The sequence below is a fragment of the Mycetomoellerius zeteki genome, unplaced genomic scaffold (assembly GCF_001594055.1).
Source record: "Mycetomoellerius zeteki isolate Tzet28-1 unplaced genomic scaffold, Tzet1.0 scaffold267, whole genome shotgun sequence".
Lineage (NCBI taxonomy): Eukaryota > Metazoa > Arthropoda > Insecta > Hymenoptera > Formicidae > Mycetomoellerius > Mycetomoellerius zeteki.
The window spans coordinates 27,951-49,101 of NW_017257246.1; the positions used below are offsets into that span (position 1 = coordinate 27,951).

At 32.7% G+C, this 21,151-nt stretch overlaps 2 protein-coding genes across 3 annotated transcripts in view; both read left to right on the plus strand.

Moving 5' to 3' along the window:
• The first annotated feature begins 2,381 nt into the window (after nt 1–2,381).
• Nucleotides 2,382–13,453, plus strand: Ca-Ma2d (Ca[2+] channel Muscle-specific alpha2/delta subunit). 2 transcript variants are annotated; one of them, XM_018450180.1, is made up of 13 exons: nt 2,561–2,637; nt 3,057–3,138; nt 3,538–3,812; nt 4,805–5,334; nt 5,596–5,930; nt 7,270–7,536; nt 8,031–8,159; nt 9,147–9,508; nt 9,694–9,898; nt 10,094–10,685; nt 11,403–11,761; nt 12,019–12,315; nt 13,082–13,453. In XM_018450180.1, exons 1-13 carry the CDS (start codon nt 2,561–2,563, stop codon nt 13,370–13,372), a joined length of 3,801 nt encoding a protein of 1,266 aa, XP_018305682.1. In that variant the 3' UTR covers nt 13,373–13,453. The 2 variants fall into 2 exon arrangements, with proteins under 2 accessions (XP_018305683.1, XP_018305682.1); XM_018450181.1 differs by lacking the exon at nt 8,031–8,159 and having other exon boundaries at nt 2,382–2,637; nt 13,082–13,372.
• Nucleotides 13,454–14,435: 982 nt separating this feature from the next.
• stj (voltage-dependent calcium channel subunit straightjacket) overlaps nt 14,436–21,151 on the plus strand; it is a 17,906-nt gene continuing 11,190 nt past the window's right edge. The window contains exons 1-6 of the mRNA XM_018450187.1: nt 14,436–14,870; nt 15,945–16,131; nt 16,279–16,818; nt 18,340–18,747; nt 19,050–19,373; nt 19,767–19,823. Coding sequence (XP_018305689.1) covers nt 14,788–14,870; nt 15,945–16,131; nt 16,279–16,818; nt 18,340–18,747; nt 19,050–19,373; nt 19,767–19,823 — 1,599 coding nt within the window. The 5' untranslated portion in view covers nt 14,436–14,787. The remainder of the gene's footprint in view (nt 14,871–15,944; nt 16,132–16,278; nt 16,819–18,339; nt 18,748–19,049; nt 19,374–19,766; nt 19,824–21,151) is intronic.

Genomic DNA, 21,151 nt, shown 5'->3' on the forward strand with positions numbered 1-21,151 from the left:
CACACACACACACACACACACACACACACACAATTGTCTGAATCATTTTCCAAATCAATATTTATCGTCTCGAAAACAACATTAATATTTGTCATCATGAAAACAAGAGAGCAAAATTAATAGGTATAAATAATATTTACTCAAATTGAAACATTTTTTACTTTTTATATATATTTTGTACGACAATTGTGTAATAACTTATTAGAATATTTTATAAATAATGCGCAAATGGTTGTTTATAATTTTTGCATAATGTTACAATAATGCAATACGTTACACTCCTATAGCATTGGAGTGTGACATTGCAGTTGTTAAGCCATCAATTTAACTGCATTTCGTGATAGCATTATAATAGCCTTTTTAGATCTACATAATCTTATAATACTGTAGTATGCATAAAACATATTCATCGCAGCTTGCTAAATTTCTCACAATATATGACGCAGTGTATGACGTTTTTTCAGTTTTTTTGAAATAAATATACTTATCTCGGGAAAAAATTTTCCATGAATATGTATAAACATATATAAATATACATAAATATTCAAAAACATGTATAGACATATATGAAATATGTCTATACATATTCATGCATCCCTCTTTCTTTTGTAAAATTACTTTTTAGTGTAATAGCTAGAAATAATAACAATAATGTGAAAACATAAAAAATAATTAAAGGGATAATTATCGCATTGTTCGTTTAAAAAAAAAAAGTTTGGAAAGATGTAAAAAAAATTGCTCATTCACAAATATGCATAATTTTATATATAATTATAACGTAAGTAATTTTTTTTACATTTCTTCAAATTTGATTTTTTCTAAAACAAATAGTGTGAAAATTACTCTTTTAATTATTTTTAATGTTTTCACATTACTATTATTATTTCTATTACATTAAAAAATAATTTTACAAAAAACAAGAAGGACGCATGAACATGTATGAACATATTTCATATATAATTATACATGTTTTTGAATATTAATGTATGTTTATACATATTCATGCATGACAAATTTTTTTAGTTACAATATTGATCGAAAATGATTATAATTAATTTTTCTCGGTTCGAATTTTTATACATTTAATTTTTGTCGTCTTTCATATGTTAAAAATTTTTATTTTCTATTCATTTTGGATTTTTTGGGAAGGTTTAACCATGAAAATTAAATAAACGCGAATTTTTCGAAGAAGTTGATTAAAATTTCTTTCGAGCAAAGTTAAACATAAAAGTTTAAACGGATATACATATATGGTATATCTCCATAGTTGCAGCGTATATCTAAGTTATTGCATGCGTGTTACGCAATGCCATTTGTGAAGGATTCACGTTATAAGACGTCATTTGATTCCATCTCAGAGAGGCCTTACGTGAACCTGCCAAACGAGGGAATAGTTTTAAAGGTATTTCCTCATTTGATTGCGATTAGCAATTAAAATAAAAGGCAAAAACCTTTAGCTTTATAATTATATGAATGTGTAATGATGGCAAAATATTACGTCACGTGATAATGTGAAACATAACGTCCGCAAATGTTCTAAAATTATACATAAAATTTGATTTTATAATGTTCTTAAGAAAGAAAGAGGGGGGAGAGAGAGAGAGATCTTCTTTTTGGGATGACATCTAATCCTTCTTACGCTCTGTTGAAATGAATGATCTTATGTGTATTCTGTAATATATATTTTGTAATGCGAACAAAACAAAAAAATTAGCAAAAATAAAAAATAGTAAAGTTCTAAATATCAAGATTACGAATAAAGTTTAAGTATTAGTAACTTCTTGAATTTGATTAATATATTAGCATCTCAAAAAGTTATTTGAATCATGTAAAATTGGAATTTTGTTTTTCTAAAGATATTTCATGATTTTTCAATTAATGCATAGACATGGATCATTACTGCGACTAGCATATGTATTCGAAATTCTTTATTTGAGTTACTATTATAATACTTTATTAGAAATATTATAGAAATCTCTGTGTATTATAAATTTCTTTATGTCAATTTTCTGTTTGAATGTTATTGAATTTTGTGCGAGTCAACAGCATAATATAAAATATTTATTTTAATATATTTTATTCGACAACAATTTATTTTCAACTGCCTCTTATAGTAGATAATTTAAAATAAATAGATGAATTAATATTAAAGGAATTAGAGGGCTTTAATATCTCGTAAAACCGATTTTTCCGGTTTTGAAAATTAGATATTTGTAATCACGGTTAAACTCAACAATCTAAGAATCCTTTTAACTTCTTTAGATGCTGTTCTGAGCGGCCGGCATGATTTTATTAATATCCACGCCAGGAAACAAGAAAGAAGCTTTAGAGTTTCAAGACGGCGCTGCTCGAGTGCCAAAAATAATCGAACTGGAGGTGAACTTCGCGGCTGGTTTGTTCCGCAGTAGACATACAGCCAATCGAATGCCTGATCTGTCATCGTGAGCTTTCACATATCTGTGCTTTTTCTAGAGAGTTGAAGAGCATAAACGTTCCATTATAGGAACAAATAGTGCGAAGACTATAAAGAAAGAGGAAACAGACGCGGCGAGTTTTGTTCATGCCGAGTGCAGGTCGATGTTTCATCTTTTACTTCGTGTTGGTGTTCGTCGTATGTCTGGCTAAAGATGCGCACATGTGAGTTCCGCATTGCGTAAAGAACGCAAGTCAATGTGAATGCTTTGAATAGATACATTATAAACATATACCATAAATAGATGGATTAAAAAGGAAATTAAAAAATTAGAAATATATAGAATGAAAATCTTAAAAAAATTAGAAAACGAATAATTTACATAGAGCAAGATTATATTTAGAAAATTTGTTTTTGATTGCTTATTTGAACAAGCTTACATACATAAAATGGAGATAGGGCTAACTAATTTGTTAATTAATTATTATATTTACCTTTATAGTGTATTTTAATTTGTACTGCTTATATATACAATATATATATATATATATTATCATATTTTTTTATTGTAACTATAATTAAATCGGTGTGCTTTCCTAGATATTTAAATTAAATATATTTGTAATTTCTTAAATCTCACTAGCGTGGCCAAATGGGCGGACAAATTGGGCACTGAGTTATGGGAACTCGCGAACGAAGTGGGCCGGTCCGAAGAATTGCTAAAAGTGAGTACCCGTATTTACTTGAGGTAATAAACTTCAGATACTGAGAATTCAAGAAATCCTCGCTACGCAAGATAACATATTTTTACTTGATTTTATCCAAACAAGAAGAAAAGTCGAATTACAATATTTCTTTATAATTTTGTGATTATTTGTAAAAAACAAATTACATTAATTTTAATGCTTAATTTGCAATTCATCATAGTGAATTTATTATAACAAGAAGAAATATCTTATTTTTTAACAAATATCTTAAGAAATATCTTATTTTTTTAATAATATATAAAATCCTTTGTATATATATAATTTTCTAAACGCCTTTAATTTATATATTTCTAACATAGTGCGGATAAAACATAATAAAAAATATTAATGTTAAACAAGTTGTAATAATTCTTTTAGAAATACAAAAGCATGAACGCGCGAGTTGAAGATAAGTCCGGAGAAGAATTGATCAACATAATTAGCGAAAATGTAGGTAGGATGCTACGTCGAAAGATGGACGCAGTCACCTGTATTCGAATAGCAGCCGAAGAGGCTGCAGAGAACTGGGACCCATCTCTCCTAGACGGCAACTTCTCCTACGTTTCCGGCAAATGTAGTTCTGTCATCGGACATGATTCAGCAAACAAGAAGAAACTCTGTGACATTCACAAGAAGAATGCGAACGTGTTCAGGTAAGTAATTTACTCTGCCTCACTGTACTTTTCTTCTCTTCAAATTGCCGCAAGAATTAGTTACGGAGTTATTAAGGTTAAAATGGCAAGAATTTTTATGGATTAAAATTGAATCATGCAAATGCAATGTTATTAATAGTAGAGGAACTTGTTGTCATAAACGTTAGACAACTAAGAAACTAATAAAGTTAATTCTTTTACTAATTCTATAGAATCTTTTTTATTTTTTTGCTAAAATGTGCGCAATTAAATTAAACCAACTGTGTATAAAATCTGAAATGGAATATTCTGTATATTCCCAAACAACACAAAGTCTAAAATTGTGACATATGTAAGATGTCTTTAAATCGTCTTTTAGACATAAAAAACGTTTTATCCCGATTTTAGACACTTTTTGTTGTCTGGATTGATTATTATATTACATTTTTCCTTACAACTCTTCCCAGCGTAAAAACATTTAATTACATTTGTTTAGATTTATACGTTATTAATCATATTGTAAGATCATAAAAGGATCATAAAAGTTTTTTTTGCGAAAAATATTCAATTATTCAAATCTGTAATTTAAATACAAACGTTTCTACCCCTATTATTAGGTCATCCTGGGTCATCCTCAGACTTCTAGTCGTAAACGTTTGTATTTAAATTATAGATTTGAATAATGATTGAATGTTTTTTGTAAAAAGAACCAGCATTTTATGCTCCTTTCATCTTATAATTTGATTTATCCATAAAACCTTTTTTAATTTGAATTTTATTATATCGTAGAATTTTATATGTACACTGCACGATGATTTGTGAATTTAATTTTGAGTTTTGTTTTTGCTCAATTAACTAATATTTTATACATAATCTCAAGGAGTAACTATTTATACAAAACTAATTTGAAACAAAATTATTGTTAATAAGTATAAACAATAATATATTGTCGAAAACAGAAAACAAAATCACGTGAAATAAATCGACAAAGAGATATTACGAACTGATTCTAGAGACATGGAACTGATTTCGGACTCGCATTTCTACGATATTCCGGTAAATACGACTTACTCATCGGTTCATATACCAACCAACGTGTACGATCTCACGCAAGATGTAGCTGAAGATATCGCCAGGACCGAACCGTTGGACGATATATTTCGTCAGAATTACGAATCCGATCCGGCATTGTCGTGGCAATACTTTGGTACAGTCACTGGTATACTCCGACAATATCCTGCTATGCAATGGCGAACGAACCCCGAAGACACCAACGATGATGATGATAACGATAACACAGTTGACGATAATAATAATAATAATGACAACAATGTTAGCAAAAATAATAACGAAGATACCGATGATATTAATGATGATAATGACGACGACAACGATGAAGAGGATGATGATGATGATGATTCTTCTGCTGATCAGTACGACTGTAGGGTACGTAGTTGGTTCATCGAGGCGGTCATATGCAGCAAGGATATGGTGATCCTAATGGACGTCAGTGGCAGCATGACGGGCTTTGGAAAGACGATCGGTATGGGAGATTAGTTTTATTGAATGGAATTAGAAGTGTACAGCTAAAACTTTTATATCAATTAATCAAGTTCCATAGAAAATTTCAGATCTTTAGATAAACAAGACGATGAAACAAAAATTTTCAATTTGATAAATTAATATTGTTATTTTTAATTGGTTTATCGCAACTGTTAATTTTATAATTGAAAAGTTGTAATTTAATGTTGTTGAGAAGATATATTAATCGCTTCGTCTTAATGAAACGATGATGTTATGGCAGCAAAGACGACAGTGAGCTCGATTCTGGACACCTTATCGAACAACGATTTCGTCACACTGCTAAAATACAGCAACGAGACGACCGAATTTGTGCCGTGTTTTAAGGATATGCTGATTCAAGCCACTCCAGAGAATCTCGACACATTCAAAAAATCCATGGACGAGATTGATACAGATAACGTCGCCAATCTCACGGAGGCCTTCACTAAAGCATTCAGTCTACTTAAAACTTATCGGGAGGAACGCGGTTGTGACGCCAACTCACCGTGTAATCAGCTCATCATGCTTGTTACTGACGGTGTCCCTGGAGGGAAACTGGGGAATAATCTAAAGGAGGTTATATAACATAATTACTATTTGATTGAATAAACTTCTAAATGCATTTTCTTATATTGAAACGTTGCGTGACGACGAATCTGTTAAGAATCTGCTAAGGTAAAATGGAACTGAGCCTGTCCGCCCAGTAAACGAGAATAAATTGAAATGAATACAAATGAAATCATTTCGACATTTCCGAATTCACGCTTCTGAATTTTCAAATCCATTTAAATCCATGAATACATCTGAATTCAACATGATGAATAGCTTTTTCGTATTTTAATTAATTCCATCCCTGGCGGAAAAGTTTTACGAAAAACTACATAGATTGAGATAAGATCTTAGAAATTATTAATTTTTTATAGATATTCGTAATGGGACCGTGGGACGTAGAGCGACGTTGTTTCTTTGAAAAACTTACAAATCCTCCGCCCTCAAACTACGCCACTCTACATCCCACTACGAATATCTACGAAGAATTAAGAATTTCTAAGATTTTATCTCAATCTATGTAGTTTTTCTGTATTTTTTCGTAAAAATTTTTTTTCCGCCAGGGCAATAAAAAAATAATATAATACGAACATGAATTATCTAAATTTAACATGATGAAGTGCACATTTTGTATTTCTATTCATTCGAGTCCAAAAATACTTATGCTGTAGATAGATTAGCCATGAATACATTCCAGTTCAAAATTATGAAAATACACACTTATTTAAATAAAAAAAGTTATGACGGAAATACGTCCTGATATTATATCCGATATATAAGTCCCGAATTTATATCCGAGTAAATATAAATTTCCTGTAAATATTCTTTTGATTTTACAATAACATTTATAATTCCTTCTTTATAAATATAACAGTTCAATAGGAATATTCCTGTTTCGATCGAAATGAATATAAAAATACTGTTATATTTATAAAGAAGGAATTATAAATGTTATTGTAAAATCAAAAGAATATTTACAGGAAATTTATTTTCAAGTCGTTGTGTTTTATTTTCTATCCATTTCATGAACAGAAACGAATTTATGCTCTCAGATATCAATTTATTTCAATTCATTTCAATCCAGCTCCGGTCTCTAAACCGCGAACTTGGATAAATTAAAATGATTTGTAATTTTTTAATTTATTTCAATACATTCTCGTTTACTGGGCCTTTACTCTTTTCTGTTCTGAAAAATTTTCTATACAAGGATGTACATATACAAAATAACAACAATATCCAAACAATCCAAGATTATTTGCAGAAATAAATATAGCAATGAAATGGTTTTAAAAATAAATAATGACAATAAAAATTTTTCTGAATGAACATTACTATATGATTGTGATTTCTATTTCTTTCATTTTAGGTATTCAAAAAATGGAATTGGAATGAAAATAATACTCATATACCGGTGCGAGTATTTACATATCTTATAGGCAAGGAAGCGACAAAGATGGATGAACTCCAGTGGATGATAAGATCGTGTCTAAATCGTGGCGATTACAAACACGTACAGACTCAGGAGGAAGTGCGCGAACAAGTGCTCAAGTACATTCCAGTTGTAGCGCGTCCTTTGGTACTTCAGAGTGTGGTACATCCTATCGCTTGGACACACGCTTACGCTGACATCACGGTAGGAAATGTTAAAAACGAAATCTTTAAAAGGTCCAATTTTAATCTAATCTTTTCCCGTCATTCTGTGAGCAATTCCAAAAAGTTATTTAAATAGTGATAAATTTGCAAGAAGTATATAGTACAATTATTAATATACTTCTATTATTTGATTATTATCATTTTAAATACAATACAAATCTAATACAATTGTATAATTATACAATTTGTATATAACAAATGTATTACTCATTTGCTCAGTTTAAAAAAAAATTATCTGAAAATTAAAGATGTTATTATAATTTATGATAAGAAAAATCTAAAATTTTTAGAAGAAAAACAATTTTTAAATTGTAAATTTTAATAATATTTATATATTAGCTTTTAAAATCATACAATTGTAATTTGTTTGTTACTACGAATTTCGTCTTTTTTATATTTTCTACTGTCTTAATTTTTTGTAAAAGCGAAAACATATATAGGGAGAATAAGATAAACATACGTAAATCCCATCAGAATCCAGCACTTGCCGCTTGGCTGTGGTGGGTGATGAAGCACGGGCAACAAAAGTCGCGACTGGAAAAGTATTTGAAAGGAAAACGGCTGGGCGTGCGAATAAACGAGGACGCAATCTACATACAGCAGGTTTAGATACGATCAAGAAAGCACCCCCGCTGTCTGTTCCTAGGCTTTCCAAGCAGTCCGTGTAGATTTATATCACGCTATATCTCCCTTGGCACAAGCTTCTGTACTTAATCTTTCGAATACCAAACGGGAGTAAAACTTACACGACACAACTTTGCTAAAAATTCTTCTTTTAGAAAAGATATATTGTATTTAAAAATTGGTTTTAAATCAGTGGATAATTTCCAACTTTGATCACTCTGTTTGGTAATTCGTGTAAGATTAAGCGAGATAATAAATAATGGTATGTATAATTAAATAAACATTACTTTCTACTGATTTCAGAATCAGATTTGAGAATCTCTTGAATATCTCGCTCAATCTTAAAATCAAAAGCTTTAATACCTAGAGGAATTAGTTAACGTAGTTGGTTGAAATGTCGATTCAGAGAACTGGACGAACACCCACAAATAATTTATCGCTAGGCATTGAGATATAACTAATCGATGCAGCGAGTGGTTTTCGGCCGATTAGTTATCATTAGCAGATTGAATACTTCAAGCTAGGTTTAGTATCCTGTGTCGGCTGGGCTTCATCGAGTTTATTTTAATTCATTTCTTTTTTATTTATTTCCCATTGTTAGACCAGTGTTAGCTGCTGTATAAAATGTTCGGGATTAAGCGGACAACCAAAGACCTCGAGTCTTTAAAAATATCACTGGATGATGAGATTTCTTAAATCAAATTCTGATTTAAGAAAATTACACACGTTGAAAAATATGTTTCTGTAATCAGTTCTCGCGGGATTTCGGTTGCACCCTTGGTTCCGAGACACGCTCTATATACCTCGGTATTGAAGTGACCGAGGTGTGAATTAGATAGCGTGGCCCTTCGCTTTTGTTCCAATCTATCGACGTGTTTACTCCTCTTAACGAAAGAAAATTGTAAAGGGGATGATATATTGCTATCGAAAAAACTGTTTTTTCAATCTCGCAATCGCTCTGTGTAGCTGCACAAGGATGAGAATATTGAGGAAGATTCATCCACCCTGAACACCACAACCTGGCAAGAATACAGGCTGTTGACTTCCGTGAGCACACCTGTGTTTGATCGTAAGAGCAACAACATGACAGATGCGGCGAATGACACACTGTTCGGTGTGGCCGGCACAGACGTGCCGATTGACGATATCCGCAAACTTACGTTGCCGTACAAACTCGGCGTGAATGGCTACGCCTTTATTGTATCCAATAACGGCTATGTAATATTGCATCCAGACCTCCGGCCAGTTTACAAAGGCCGGCTTAAATTGAACTATAACAGCATCGATCTCACGGAGGTAGAGATACTTGACGACGGACGCGAGCCGAGGTATATAACACAATGAAATTTTCGTTATTTAGTATTATAGTTTCTCTCCTCCATAAATAGATAAATACAAAATATTGAATTAATTACTTAAAAAAGTGAAACATATATTTTATATTTTAATCGTTACTTTTCTTTTATTATTATCTTTTATTTGAAGTGTGTTCATTAATTAAAAATGGACACAGGAATCCAGGTCCCGAAATATTGAAGCTGAGGTCAGCGCTGGTGGATCACAAGCGAGGTAACATGACGGGGATTTCCGTGAAATTACATTATGATGACAATCGTCGGGTCAACCTTGAGAAACGTGACTATTTTTATGCGCCCCTACCTGGCACTCCATTTGGTCTTGCGGTTGTTTTACCCAATTATGGGACTACCTGGATTAAGGTAGAAACAGCACCAGAACAATTTTACTATCTTTTTTACACAATCGCATTTAAAATAATTCTATGCACAATTAATTATACTAATTAATAAATGATTACATACAGCATAAATTGTATCAAGTAGAAATTATACACGCAATTGTGCTCATATGATATTGAATATATGCTCAAATAATTGTATGTCTAATTTTTCAAGGTCGGCGATGAGATTCGCAGAAACCAGAATATGAATGTGAATGTGTCGGATTATTTTGTGGGTGATCATTGGCGTATACATCCCAGCTGGGTATATTGTCGTTATCATTATTTAGAAGGTCATGAGTTCAACAGTCCAGAAAATGAGTTGCGTCATTTCTTGGCGCTGATGAGCCGGCCTGGTTGGCACTGGTCTGAGCAATATGAGGCTTATTCATCTATAGATGAAGATGTTAATGAAGAACCCAACTGTGGCAGACAAACGCTCAAGCACGATGACTACTATTGCAACAAAGAACTTATGCAATTGCTTGTATTTGATGCCAAAGCGACGAACAATAGCTTCCGCGGTGACTATATGGAGAATTTGCCTCCAAGAGCTCGGGATCTCGCACATCACTACGGTATCTTTATAAGATTTATCGCGACGCAAAGCGGGCTCACCAGGTGGCATCATCTTAAAGCCAGCAAACTGCCGAATATGGACGATAGTGTTGTTTTCGGTGATCTTCATAGACGAGCAGTGAATGAGCCTTGGTACAAAGGCGCGATTTTTCAGAGCGAATTAGATTCCGAGAGTATTTCTTTATCTGGTAAGAGTCATATTCATTGTGGATAGGATATAGAATTTTTTTATAATGTGTGTGTGTGTGTGTGTGTGTGTGTGTGTGTGTGTATTTTTTTTTTAATCAATCGTGAAATCATGCCTATATGAGCCGACACAAGATTTTTTTAGTGTGTATATTCTTTATTAAATTTAGATCCAATCAATAAACGTTTCGATCCATCTTTCTGATCTTCTTCGATCTAACTTAACGCATACAGAATTCTCCCGTATATTGTCTGTCCGCAATAAGTTGATATATCTTAATGGTAAAAACGTTGTAAACTATAATACGAAAATGTAAAACTTCATCTCCTCTCTCTGATCACATTATACTTGCCACGTTTTTACCATTAAGAGAGATCAACTTATTGCGGATAGACAATATATAAGAGAATTTTGTATGCATTAAGTTGAGTAGGATCCGAAAGATAGATCGAAACATTTGTTGATTGGATCTAAATTTAATAAAGAATATACACACTAAAAAACCTTATGTCGACTCATATAGGCATGATTTCACGATTGATTTAATTCAGCTGTGTCTGAAATAATTGATAAATATTTTTTTTAAATGATATTTTTTAATCATTCTCTAATTTATTTAAAATCAACATTTATATAATTATTTATTATATATGATTTATATATGATTTATATTTGAAATGAGTAGTAGTATAATATATGAGACAAAGTATCATTGTAGTTCCATGGGAAGCAGGCGCGGATGCGATAGTGACTGCTTCGATGAGCCTGTCGCCCAAAGATGGCGGCAAGAAAGCGCCAGCGGCTGGAGTGGGGTTTCAGATGCCGATGAAAGATCTGTACAAGCGGTTCATTGCTTTGACCTCAGACAATCAGACGAATACGATAATAAATTGTGCCCACAATTGGATTGACTGCTACCTGCTAGACCAAAACGGCTACGTAGTGATCTCAGACGCACATAATGACACCGGACAATTTATGGGCACTCAGGAGGGTGCCGTTATGCTATCCATGGTCAAACAGGGTCTTTACAATCCGGTCGACATCTATGATTATCAAGCATGGTGTCAGGAGACCGTAAGTAATATATATGTCAAAGAATAATATGATAATCGACAAAAATAAAAAATATTAATATATTAAAAAATCATTTAAATATATTTCACAGAGTTGAGTTTTTAATAATTATAAAAATTAGAAAAAGAATTTTGCATTTGGTGAGAGAATAAAAAATAGCGTGAAGAATAAATTGTTCCCGAAGCTTTTCTATTATTATTCTTTTTTATCTAAAAAAGAAAGAGGATGTTTTTTTACGGAGACGCAAATTGTTCCAGCGAATCGATAACTCTGCCAACAGCTTAATGGAACCGTTGCAACATGTTGTGCGATTGTTGCTCTGGTTTCTGCTGCGGTTGATATGGTACGCGACCCAGTTTGTAAACTTGCCCGGCATTCATGGCAAAGTCCACTCCGATGAGGATGCACCAGATCCGCCGCCACCACCAAAACCCTATCTTTATCACTATCCCTGTGATCAAAAGCGAACACTCTATATGTTGAACGAGACCGTTGCTGCTAAAGGCGTCACCAATCACTCCGATTACTGCTCGCGGCCTTTTTACGCTCAAAGAGTAAATATTTTTTATTTTACTTAGAGATGGAAAAGATAAGATTTTATACGATTTGTATACATACTAAGCAAATATTACAAACATATTTTTATCTATTAAAAACTTATTTTGTGTCTTGTTTGCAATTACTAACATTTTACTTTAATTCTGATAAGTGCGGCTCTAAGCAGTTTTTAATGAATATAGAGACTTAGCACGTGTAAAGCTGTGATTATTATACAAATGTCATACTTTTTAAGACAATCTTAAAACAATCATAACGTTAATGAAAGTATTTACAAAGAAATATGCGTGAATAATTAAAAACAATTACTTGTGCGCATCATTGTACTTTCAATAATTTCACAATTTGATAGTATAATTGTACAATTTACAATGCATCAGAATAATGTATTTAAAATGAGATTGATTGGATCAGCATGATAATCATTGACAAACATTGATGAAAAAATGAAGTAATGAATGCATCGAAATTTTTAATATTAGAATCAAATTAAAATAGATTTATGAGAAATTATTTCTTGATTTATTGATGATATTTTTTATGTGCTCTTTAGATAATTGATGATATGCTCTTTTGTAGTTTCCTATGTTCTTTATTTTTCAGTTTATGAAATGATGAGACATCATTAACATATTTATGCCGTTAAATTAATTTATGACAATTTTATATAAAAAATATTATATTGCATAAATTATATGCGTGTAATGTAATACAGCACAATCGAATAGTTTAAAAAAAATAATTGTCTGTAATAATTCACAGGTCGCACATACTAATCTATTGCTAGTTGTGGTGGACAGCATGTACCCAACGTGCTACAAAAGATTGGAAGTAACACCTGTCAACATCTTACCCCTCGAGTACACAAATAGTACGGGCGACAAACCCTGTCATAAGATTCCATTGAACACTCTAAAAAAGCGCAGGTTGAAGAATTGCTTCACAGAACATCCTCTGGAGCATGTGACTTACGGCTGCGGAACATCTGAACTGATGGTTTCTTTGTCATTGTTATATATCATTGTTGCTAGGATTCTGTATATCTTCGTATGATGGTAAATTAGCCGTCCTTGGTATATGGTAACTGTATTGTTTCACAGTAAATAATAAGATAATAAAAAATGAATAAAATAACACAAGAAGTATAAATATTTCTCCCCCAAATCATAACTTTATAAATTATTTAATAAAAAATAGCTATATATCTAATTCTTTAGTGTAAATATTAAATAGCTATGTATCCAATTCTTTAATGTACAATATTAAATAGTGTTCTTTTAAAATAGGTAGATATTAATATCTATTTTGAATACATCTTAGCGAGAATTAGTAGTATATATCTCTTAATTTATAACACTTAAGCCGGTATTCATAGTCCGTTTTTATTACAAGATTGCTTGAGTAATATCTTAATTTGGATCTGTGATTGATTTATGACATCTTAAAACTATTCTAGACGATTTTAAATACAGGGTGGGCCATCTAACGTTTTCAATTTCAACTACCGATTACTTTGATTTTGGCAACACTTACATCATCCGTGTTATGAGAGAAAGTTAGTTTTATGTTTGACATTTACAAAATGAGTCGCTTTTCGCTTGAACAAAAGTGGGAAATATTGAAAACATATTTCCAAAATAGTGAGTCTTCTACTGAAACTGTAAGAAAATTACAAAAAATTTTTGGTAAACAAAACGTGCCTTCAAGTCAGTATGTGAATCAATTTGTGAAGCGAGTTCGTGAAACTGGATCGTTGTTGAAGAACTAACTGAAACTATGAATACCGGCTTTACTATTTAAATAAGAAATAAATAATATTTTAAAGCTAAATTTTCTTCTCTATTATTTTCACAGATCTTTTATTCAAGAAGATACTCTATTGTGGCTTATGTTATATCCGAAGTAAGAAAGAAAGGCGAAGGATAATTTTTATGCGTTATGATACAGTACTTAGAAAAAATACGACATACATATACGAAATAGTATACATCGACGATGCACCAAATTTGATGAACGATTTTAATTAACGAACATAACGTTCAAAATAGTAACAAATTTAGCAATAGTAAGTTTCATTTCTTAATTGTAGCACTTAGTATCGGTAGCCCAAAAAGTCGCAAATCGCAAATTTCGAATTTCAGTCGCAAATCAGTCTTTAAAGCCCAATTTGCAATAAATCGCCCATACTGGCAATACTGTACTCGACAGTTATCGTAGGCACGCGTGTTTTCCATGCGCAAGCCTGGTCGGAAAATCGATAAACCTGAAAAGCGTTTATAGACCCCGCGTGAGTCGCCACCAAGTTAGTGAGTGTGCATACGACGACGGCGACGATCGACGTCGAGCAGAACGATCGTAGTCATTCTTGATATGAAACGAGAGCCTTAATTTTATTTATCGTGTTTCTCGCGCACGAACAATCCCTCCTAAAGCGGACCAAGGCAGCCAGCAGGTGATCAGGGAAAGTTATGAGGTCCTGCTTTATATCTGTCATCGTCGTTCTGATCCTGACTGAGGTACCCGATCGTAGCGACAGCATTTCCCATAATATGTAAGTACCTCGTGGCCTGGCAATCATCTGTCTACCTCTGTTTCTGTAATCTCTTGTAATACAGTATTTTTTAGTTCTATGACAATAACACAAGCTCGATTGATCCGTATTCATATACAGTAACGAAGCGATAAATAATATTTAGGTCAACCGTGAAGGACTGTGTCTCTTGGAATCGTTGTAATGACGGCATGTTCCACAAAAGATGTACTTTCGGAAATAAAAAAAATTTTGTGAAAATTGCTCAATTGTTTAGTAAATATTTGTTTCGCGAAAATTATTATTACAATCGCATTATTATTGAGAATTAAATATGAACTGGATTCTTATGTACTTCCAAATTTATATGCACGCGTTATCTTTTTTCAAAAAGTTAGAATGATAACTTTTTTTTCATTTACTCATGGACAAGAGATTATGATTCATCACTTCATTTAGAGGAACCGATTTCTTTTATGAATGAGATAACTGTCGTTTTGTTAGACTGCTATTGCAACCAATAAAATTACCATTCACATAATCTGGAGACACTGGTAGTGTCTCCGCGCTAAGCTATGGCGCGAGACATACGTGACACGAACGTGACTCCTTTACGCGAACCGGAAAGTTGCGTCAAATCGAGGTTATCGGAAAGTTTTGTTGACCCTAAACTGCTTTTATTCCATTTTATTAACTCCGCGATATGAAAAAACACTACAATTAAAAATAATGTGTGATAATACTGATCTTTTATAAATAAAATAGTAATAAAATAAATCACATCGAGCGATAGGGAATGCGATAATATATTTTTGTAATTTGACCGAATACATGGACTAACTATTTACATTGAAAATAATCTGATCGAGGTTGAAACGTCTGTAATAATATTAAACATTCTTTATATTGTATCTGTTTTTAATATTAAACATGCTTTATATTATATCTGGCTCGTAGCCCTTTTTTTAATTATTGATTTATTCTGATTGAGCCATTTTAATAATTTATTTTTAATAAAATAAATGTTTTTATCCAAATTTCTCTACGAAAATTATTATTATTTTATGATGATTATTTTACTCTTTCAATTGACAGAGTGAAAGGATGGGCGCACAAACTGGGCTTCGAGTTGTCACAACTGGGCAAACTCGTGACCAAGGTGGAGAAGTTCAAAGAGAACTACAAGACGGCGGACATTACACCACGTGACGGAAACGCTCTCGTCCACGAGATTGCTAAAGACATCAAGACTATGATGGAGTTCAAGATCTCGGCTATCAGAGTGCGATTCTTTTATTTCATCTCATTTACGCTGAAATTCTTAATTGGATAAACTTCTTTATTGTTATTCAATTTATTGTTTTATTTAAAGCGTAATTGCAAATTATTGTCATTTGTGTGTATTAGGCAACTTTGTTTTTGCTTTCAGAGGATAATGGATGTGGCTGAAATGTCGGCGTTGTCATCACCCGACGTGGACCCGCCAAAATCCTTCGAGTTTATCGACGCGAAGAATAATAGTATTAATCTTGAGTATAGTCCTCACTTCGGTGGTGACGTGAACCTCAATATGTCAGCGGTGCACGTACCCACGAATGTGTATGAACGCGCTTCGAATGTCATCCGAGCGATTAAGTGGTCCGAGGAACTCGATCGTACTTTCATCAATAATTATGAGCATGATCCATCATTGTCCTGGCAATACTTCGGCAGCGCGACTGGTTTCATGCGGCAATACCCTGCCACGAATTGGTACATGGAGTCAGTGGATCTATTCGACTGCAGGACAAGGAGCTGGTACATTGAAGCGGCCACCAGTCCAAAGGATGTTCTTATTCTGATGGACACGTCCGGTAGCATGACTGGTATACGACGGGAGATCGCTAAGCACGTTATAAATAACATACTTGATACCCTTGGTAACAATGACTTCGTCAATATCATTACATTCTCTAACGAAACTAAAGAGGTAAGAATCAATCAAGGTAAGAAAGAATTAAATTTATCAATCTAAAACAGTGCTCGAAATTAGTTGCCTATTTGATATTTCGGACCGATTCCTGAGACAACCTCCACTACCACTCGAGACTCGGCGGCCGAGCCGCCGTTCGCTCACGTGACGCTGTGCCCCAGGAGCGTCGCGATACAAAAAGTATGCTGTGGGAGTATATCTTCCGGCAAATATCATTAAAATTTCTTTTCTACATGATTTTCATTTCAATAAATAATTAAAATAAATCTTTTATTATTAACATATTATATTCTGCAATAATATATAATTAAAAATTACAATATGATAATTATAATGTGGACACAATGGGGCTTTCCATATTATCTTGAAAGTACTATTATTGATACGTTTTTCAAATAGTTTCTTCAGTAGTTTTGTTTAACTAAAAAATAAAAAAAGAATGATTAAATATATGTGACTCGGTAAAATAAAATTTTACGTCATAAAATATTTTACTTCATAAAATTTGACTTTACCGAGTCATGTATTTGATCATTTTTTTGTTATTTTTTAGCGGAATAAACCTATTGGAGATTATATAAATACGAATGAAAAACCAGAAGAAAGAAAAATAAGTAATTTTCATAACAGTATGAATTTAATTTTCTGAGTCATTAATATAATTTTACTAAATATTATATACCCACAAAGATTTTAAAAGAACTAATTCACATCGGCGAAAATAGCGATGTATCGTCCAAGAAGAATATTTTTCTATTTTCGTGAATTTCGGAGAGATAGAAATATAATAAATAAATAATTTTACTTCTTCTAAAATCTCTGTGGATATATCATCCCTAGTAGAATCGTGCTAACGACCCAGAAGGTCAAATTAACATTTTCAAGAAGAAATATAATAAATAAATAATTTTACTTCTTCTAAATTCTCTACTTCTTCTAAAATCTCTGTGGATATACCATCCCTAGTGGAATCGTGCAAACGACCCAGAAGGTCAAATTAATATTTTCAAGAAAATTAGTTTCTTCTGTTTCATTCTCATACATTTCTATAAATATTTTATATTAGAGGATGTTGTTTTCCTATCGAGCCACATTTGATCAGCTTCTTCATTATTTTTTAGTGGATTAGGCCTACTGAGGAAACCACTTAAAAAAGAAACACATCAACAATAGTACCTCAGAGGTGATGTGGAAAGCTATTGTCCATATCGTAATTACAGTATTATAATAATTGCTTACTATATTATTGCAGAATATACACATAATATGTTAATAATAAAAATTTTAATTATTAAAATAATCATGTAGGAAAGAAAATATTTTAATGATATTTGCCGGAAGATATGCTCTCACAGCATATTTTTGTATCTCGATGCTCCTGTGGCACAGCGTCACGTGAGCAAACGGTCGCTTCAGGAATCGGCCCGAAATGGGCAACTAATTCTGAGCACTGATCTAAAAGAAAAAAAAAAATTAAATTAGTAGAATATTAATTGATATCGATTGATGAATTTGCAGGTAGTATCATGCTTCGATGGCACCCTGGTCCAGGCAAATCTGGCAAACGTACGCGAGCTGAAGAGAGCCATTTCGAATCTCAATACAGAGAGGATCGCCAACTTCTCCCTGGCCTTGACGACTGCTTTTGAGTTACTCGAAACATTCCGCAACGAGCGGGAAGGTGCAAGATGCAATCAGGCAATCATGCTAATCACCGATGGTGTACCGTACAATTACAAGGATATTTTTGAGGCATATAATTGGAAGGATAATCTAAACGAGCCATTGAAGGCTGATATGCCCGTTAGAGTATTTACTTATCTAATCGGTCGAGAGGTTGCAGATGTGCGGGAAGTGCAATGGATGGCTTGCGCCAATAGAGGGTACTATGTACATTTGTGTACGCCGGCGGAAGTCAGAGAAGAGGTCAGTGGATTGAAATTGCTTTCAAGTTTGACAAATTAAAAAAGAAAATCTTAATTTCTAAAAAATTAATATTTGATAAAAACAATTGAAAAAAAATTACTGTTAAAAAATTACTGAAATAGAAAGTCGTAATGCTAAATTTACAAGTTATAGAAATTTTAGCATGGAAGATTATTATGGACGAAAAGTCTTTTTAAGGTACTCGAATGAATAAAACTATTTTATTGTAATATAAAAATCTATCTTGTTTCATCATAATGACTTGTATTAGATTATTTATTAAGTTTTTTCGAATTTGCTAGGTGTTGAAGTATGTACCGGTGATGGCGAGGCCCTTAGTGCTAGGTCGCACGGACCATCCTACTATCTGGACACCCGTCTATGCCGACGTGACTGATCCAAAAATGACCGATTGGTTGTGGGAGCAGCGCGAAAATAACGAACAGAAGAAGCGCTTCTTGCTGTACCAAAGAAATAAGAAGTTTCTCAACTCAGAGGAACAGGATCGACGATATGTGAGCAATCAGAAATGGCGGTATGATCAGATCGATCAGACCGATGAACTGCAGGAATACAAGCTAATGACCTCGGTCAGCATGCCGGTGTTCGATCGACGTGATAACGCGGTAAGATTTGTATTCGTCCGTTATTTTACAAAGTAAAATCGGCTGGCATAAGGACGACAGTCGTGCGTTCTGTACGTTGTCGATAAAGGATAGCCTAAAAGTTAATTAAGATTCCCTTATGTTGAAATAAAATGATAGTTTTCTTCAGCATTCATATCAAATATCATTCACTTTTTTCTTTCTGTTGTCTGCGCTTTCATATGCCTTCACGTTCTTCGCAACATTTTTGTAAATTCTCTCAATATCTCAAATGGTATAAATGTGATTTCTTCATTAATACCCAAAAATGTTATAAACGAGACAAAAAAAGTCGCAAAATTCGCGAATCACGTTTCCTTGAGGTATATATTCACGCTGCACTTGCTTTGGTTTTAAGTTCCTCTTTGTCCACAGAACATCACAAGGCAGGTGCTGGTGAATGAAGCATACTGGGTGACAGAAACAAGAGAGGTTGGCAGCTAAACAAAAAAGTCAAGCAACATTATTCTATGATGCATATAGTACATCCTGTATCTTTATCTTTCGTTTTTGTGCAGTCGACGACCTACGACCTCATCTTCGCTATCAGCCTTAATTGTCGTTTCATGGACCTTAATTTATTACTCATTAGATTCGTTAAACTTTGAAGACTATTTACTTTGAAAAAATATTACTTAAACAACATTGTAATTATTTTAATTTTTTTGTCTTTATTAAGGAAAGAAACATTTTAATCTATTAAAATTTTTAAACTATTAAATGTATAAAATATAATATATAATCGCGATGTATATATAAATGATGCTGGAACAAGGTCGTAGATGCGCATAGATCTCTTTTAGGTCCACATTCGACTCTCTGGTATCTTATGTTGATCTCTAACGTTAGTTACTGGAATTATTTCAAGTCATTAGGTAGGTTTAGGTACGTTAGTCTACCCTGTGTCCTGTCGAGACGAGTAGAAAAAAAGGCAAAGTCCTGCCCGCCTGTTGGATGCGTTTCGGCGAAAAATAATATCCTCGTAAAGATTGATTCGTAGAGATCGTTTTGCAGTGACTACTATATATCTACATAATGAAAGAGAGAAATATTAACTGAAGGAGCAAGCGAATGAATTTTCAAAAATAACTCTCGTTAATAAAATTAAAATTGATTGTATTTTTAACAATTTTTTATAGAGAATTTTGAAATTAGATTTATGAAAACGAAAATAATAATTCACTTTATATAATGATAATAACTACTTTTTCCAAGCACCTTGCTCCTTTTATTACAAGTAACAGCAGACACGCACGTACATGAATAACATGAATTTTGGCAATTTATTGAGTGCTAGATTTTGTTAGTCAAAAACATTCGTAGATCTAATTCAAGCGACGACCTCTCAAGATTATCTTAATTAATCTCGCACATACACGCATGTACATACCTTGGGTCTAAACTGAACAAAAAAAATTTGATTGCATATGTTGCTTTAATCTGTATTATTTTTATAACATCAAATAAAATATAGAAGTAAAATATTCTCTATTAAATTGCTTTCTATTAAATGAGAAAAAGAAAGAGAAAAAGAAAGGTCGCCACTTTGAAAGAACAAAGCTAATTGTTATTTAAACTAACACTTAGGGTAGCCTGCGTGAGATGTTGTTAATTAATTATAGAGAGAATTTGTTGTTTAATTCTTATAGAGTTTTCATTGTGTATCGTTATTATTATTATTATTATCATCATCATCATCATCATCATCATCATCATCATCATCATTACACACACACACACACACACACACACACACACAC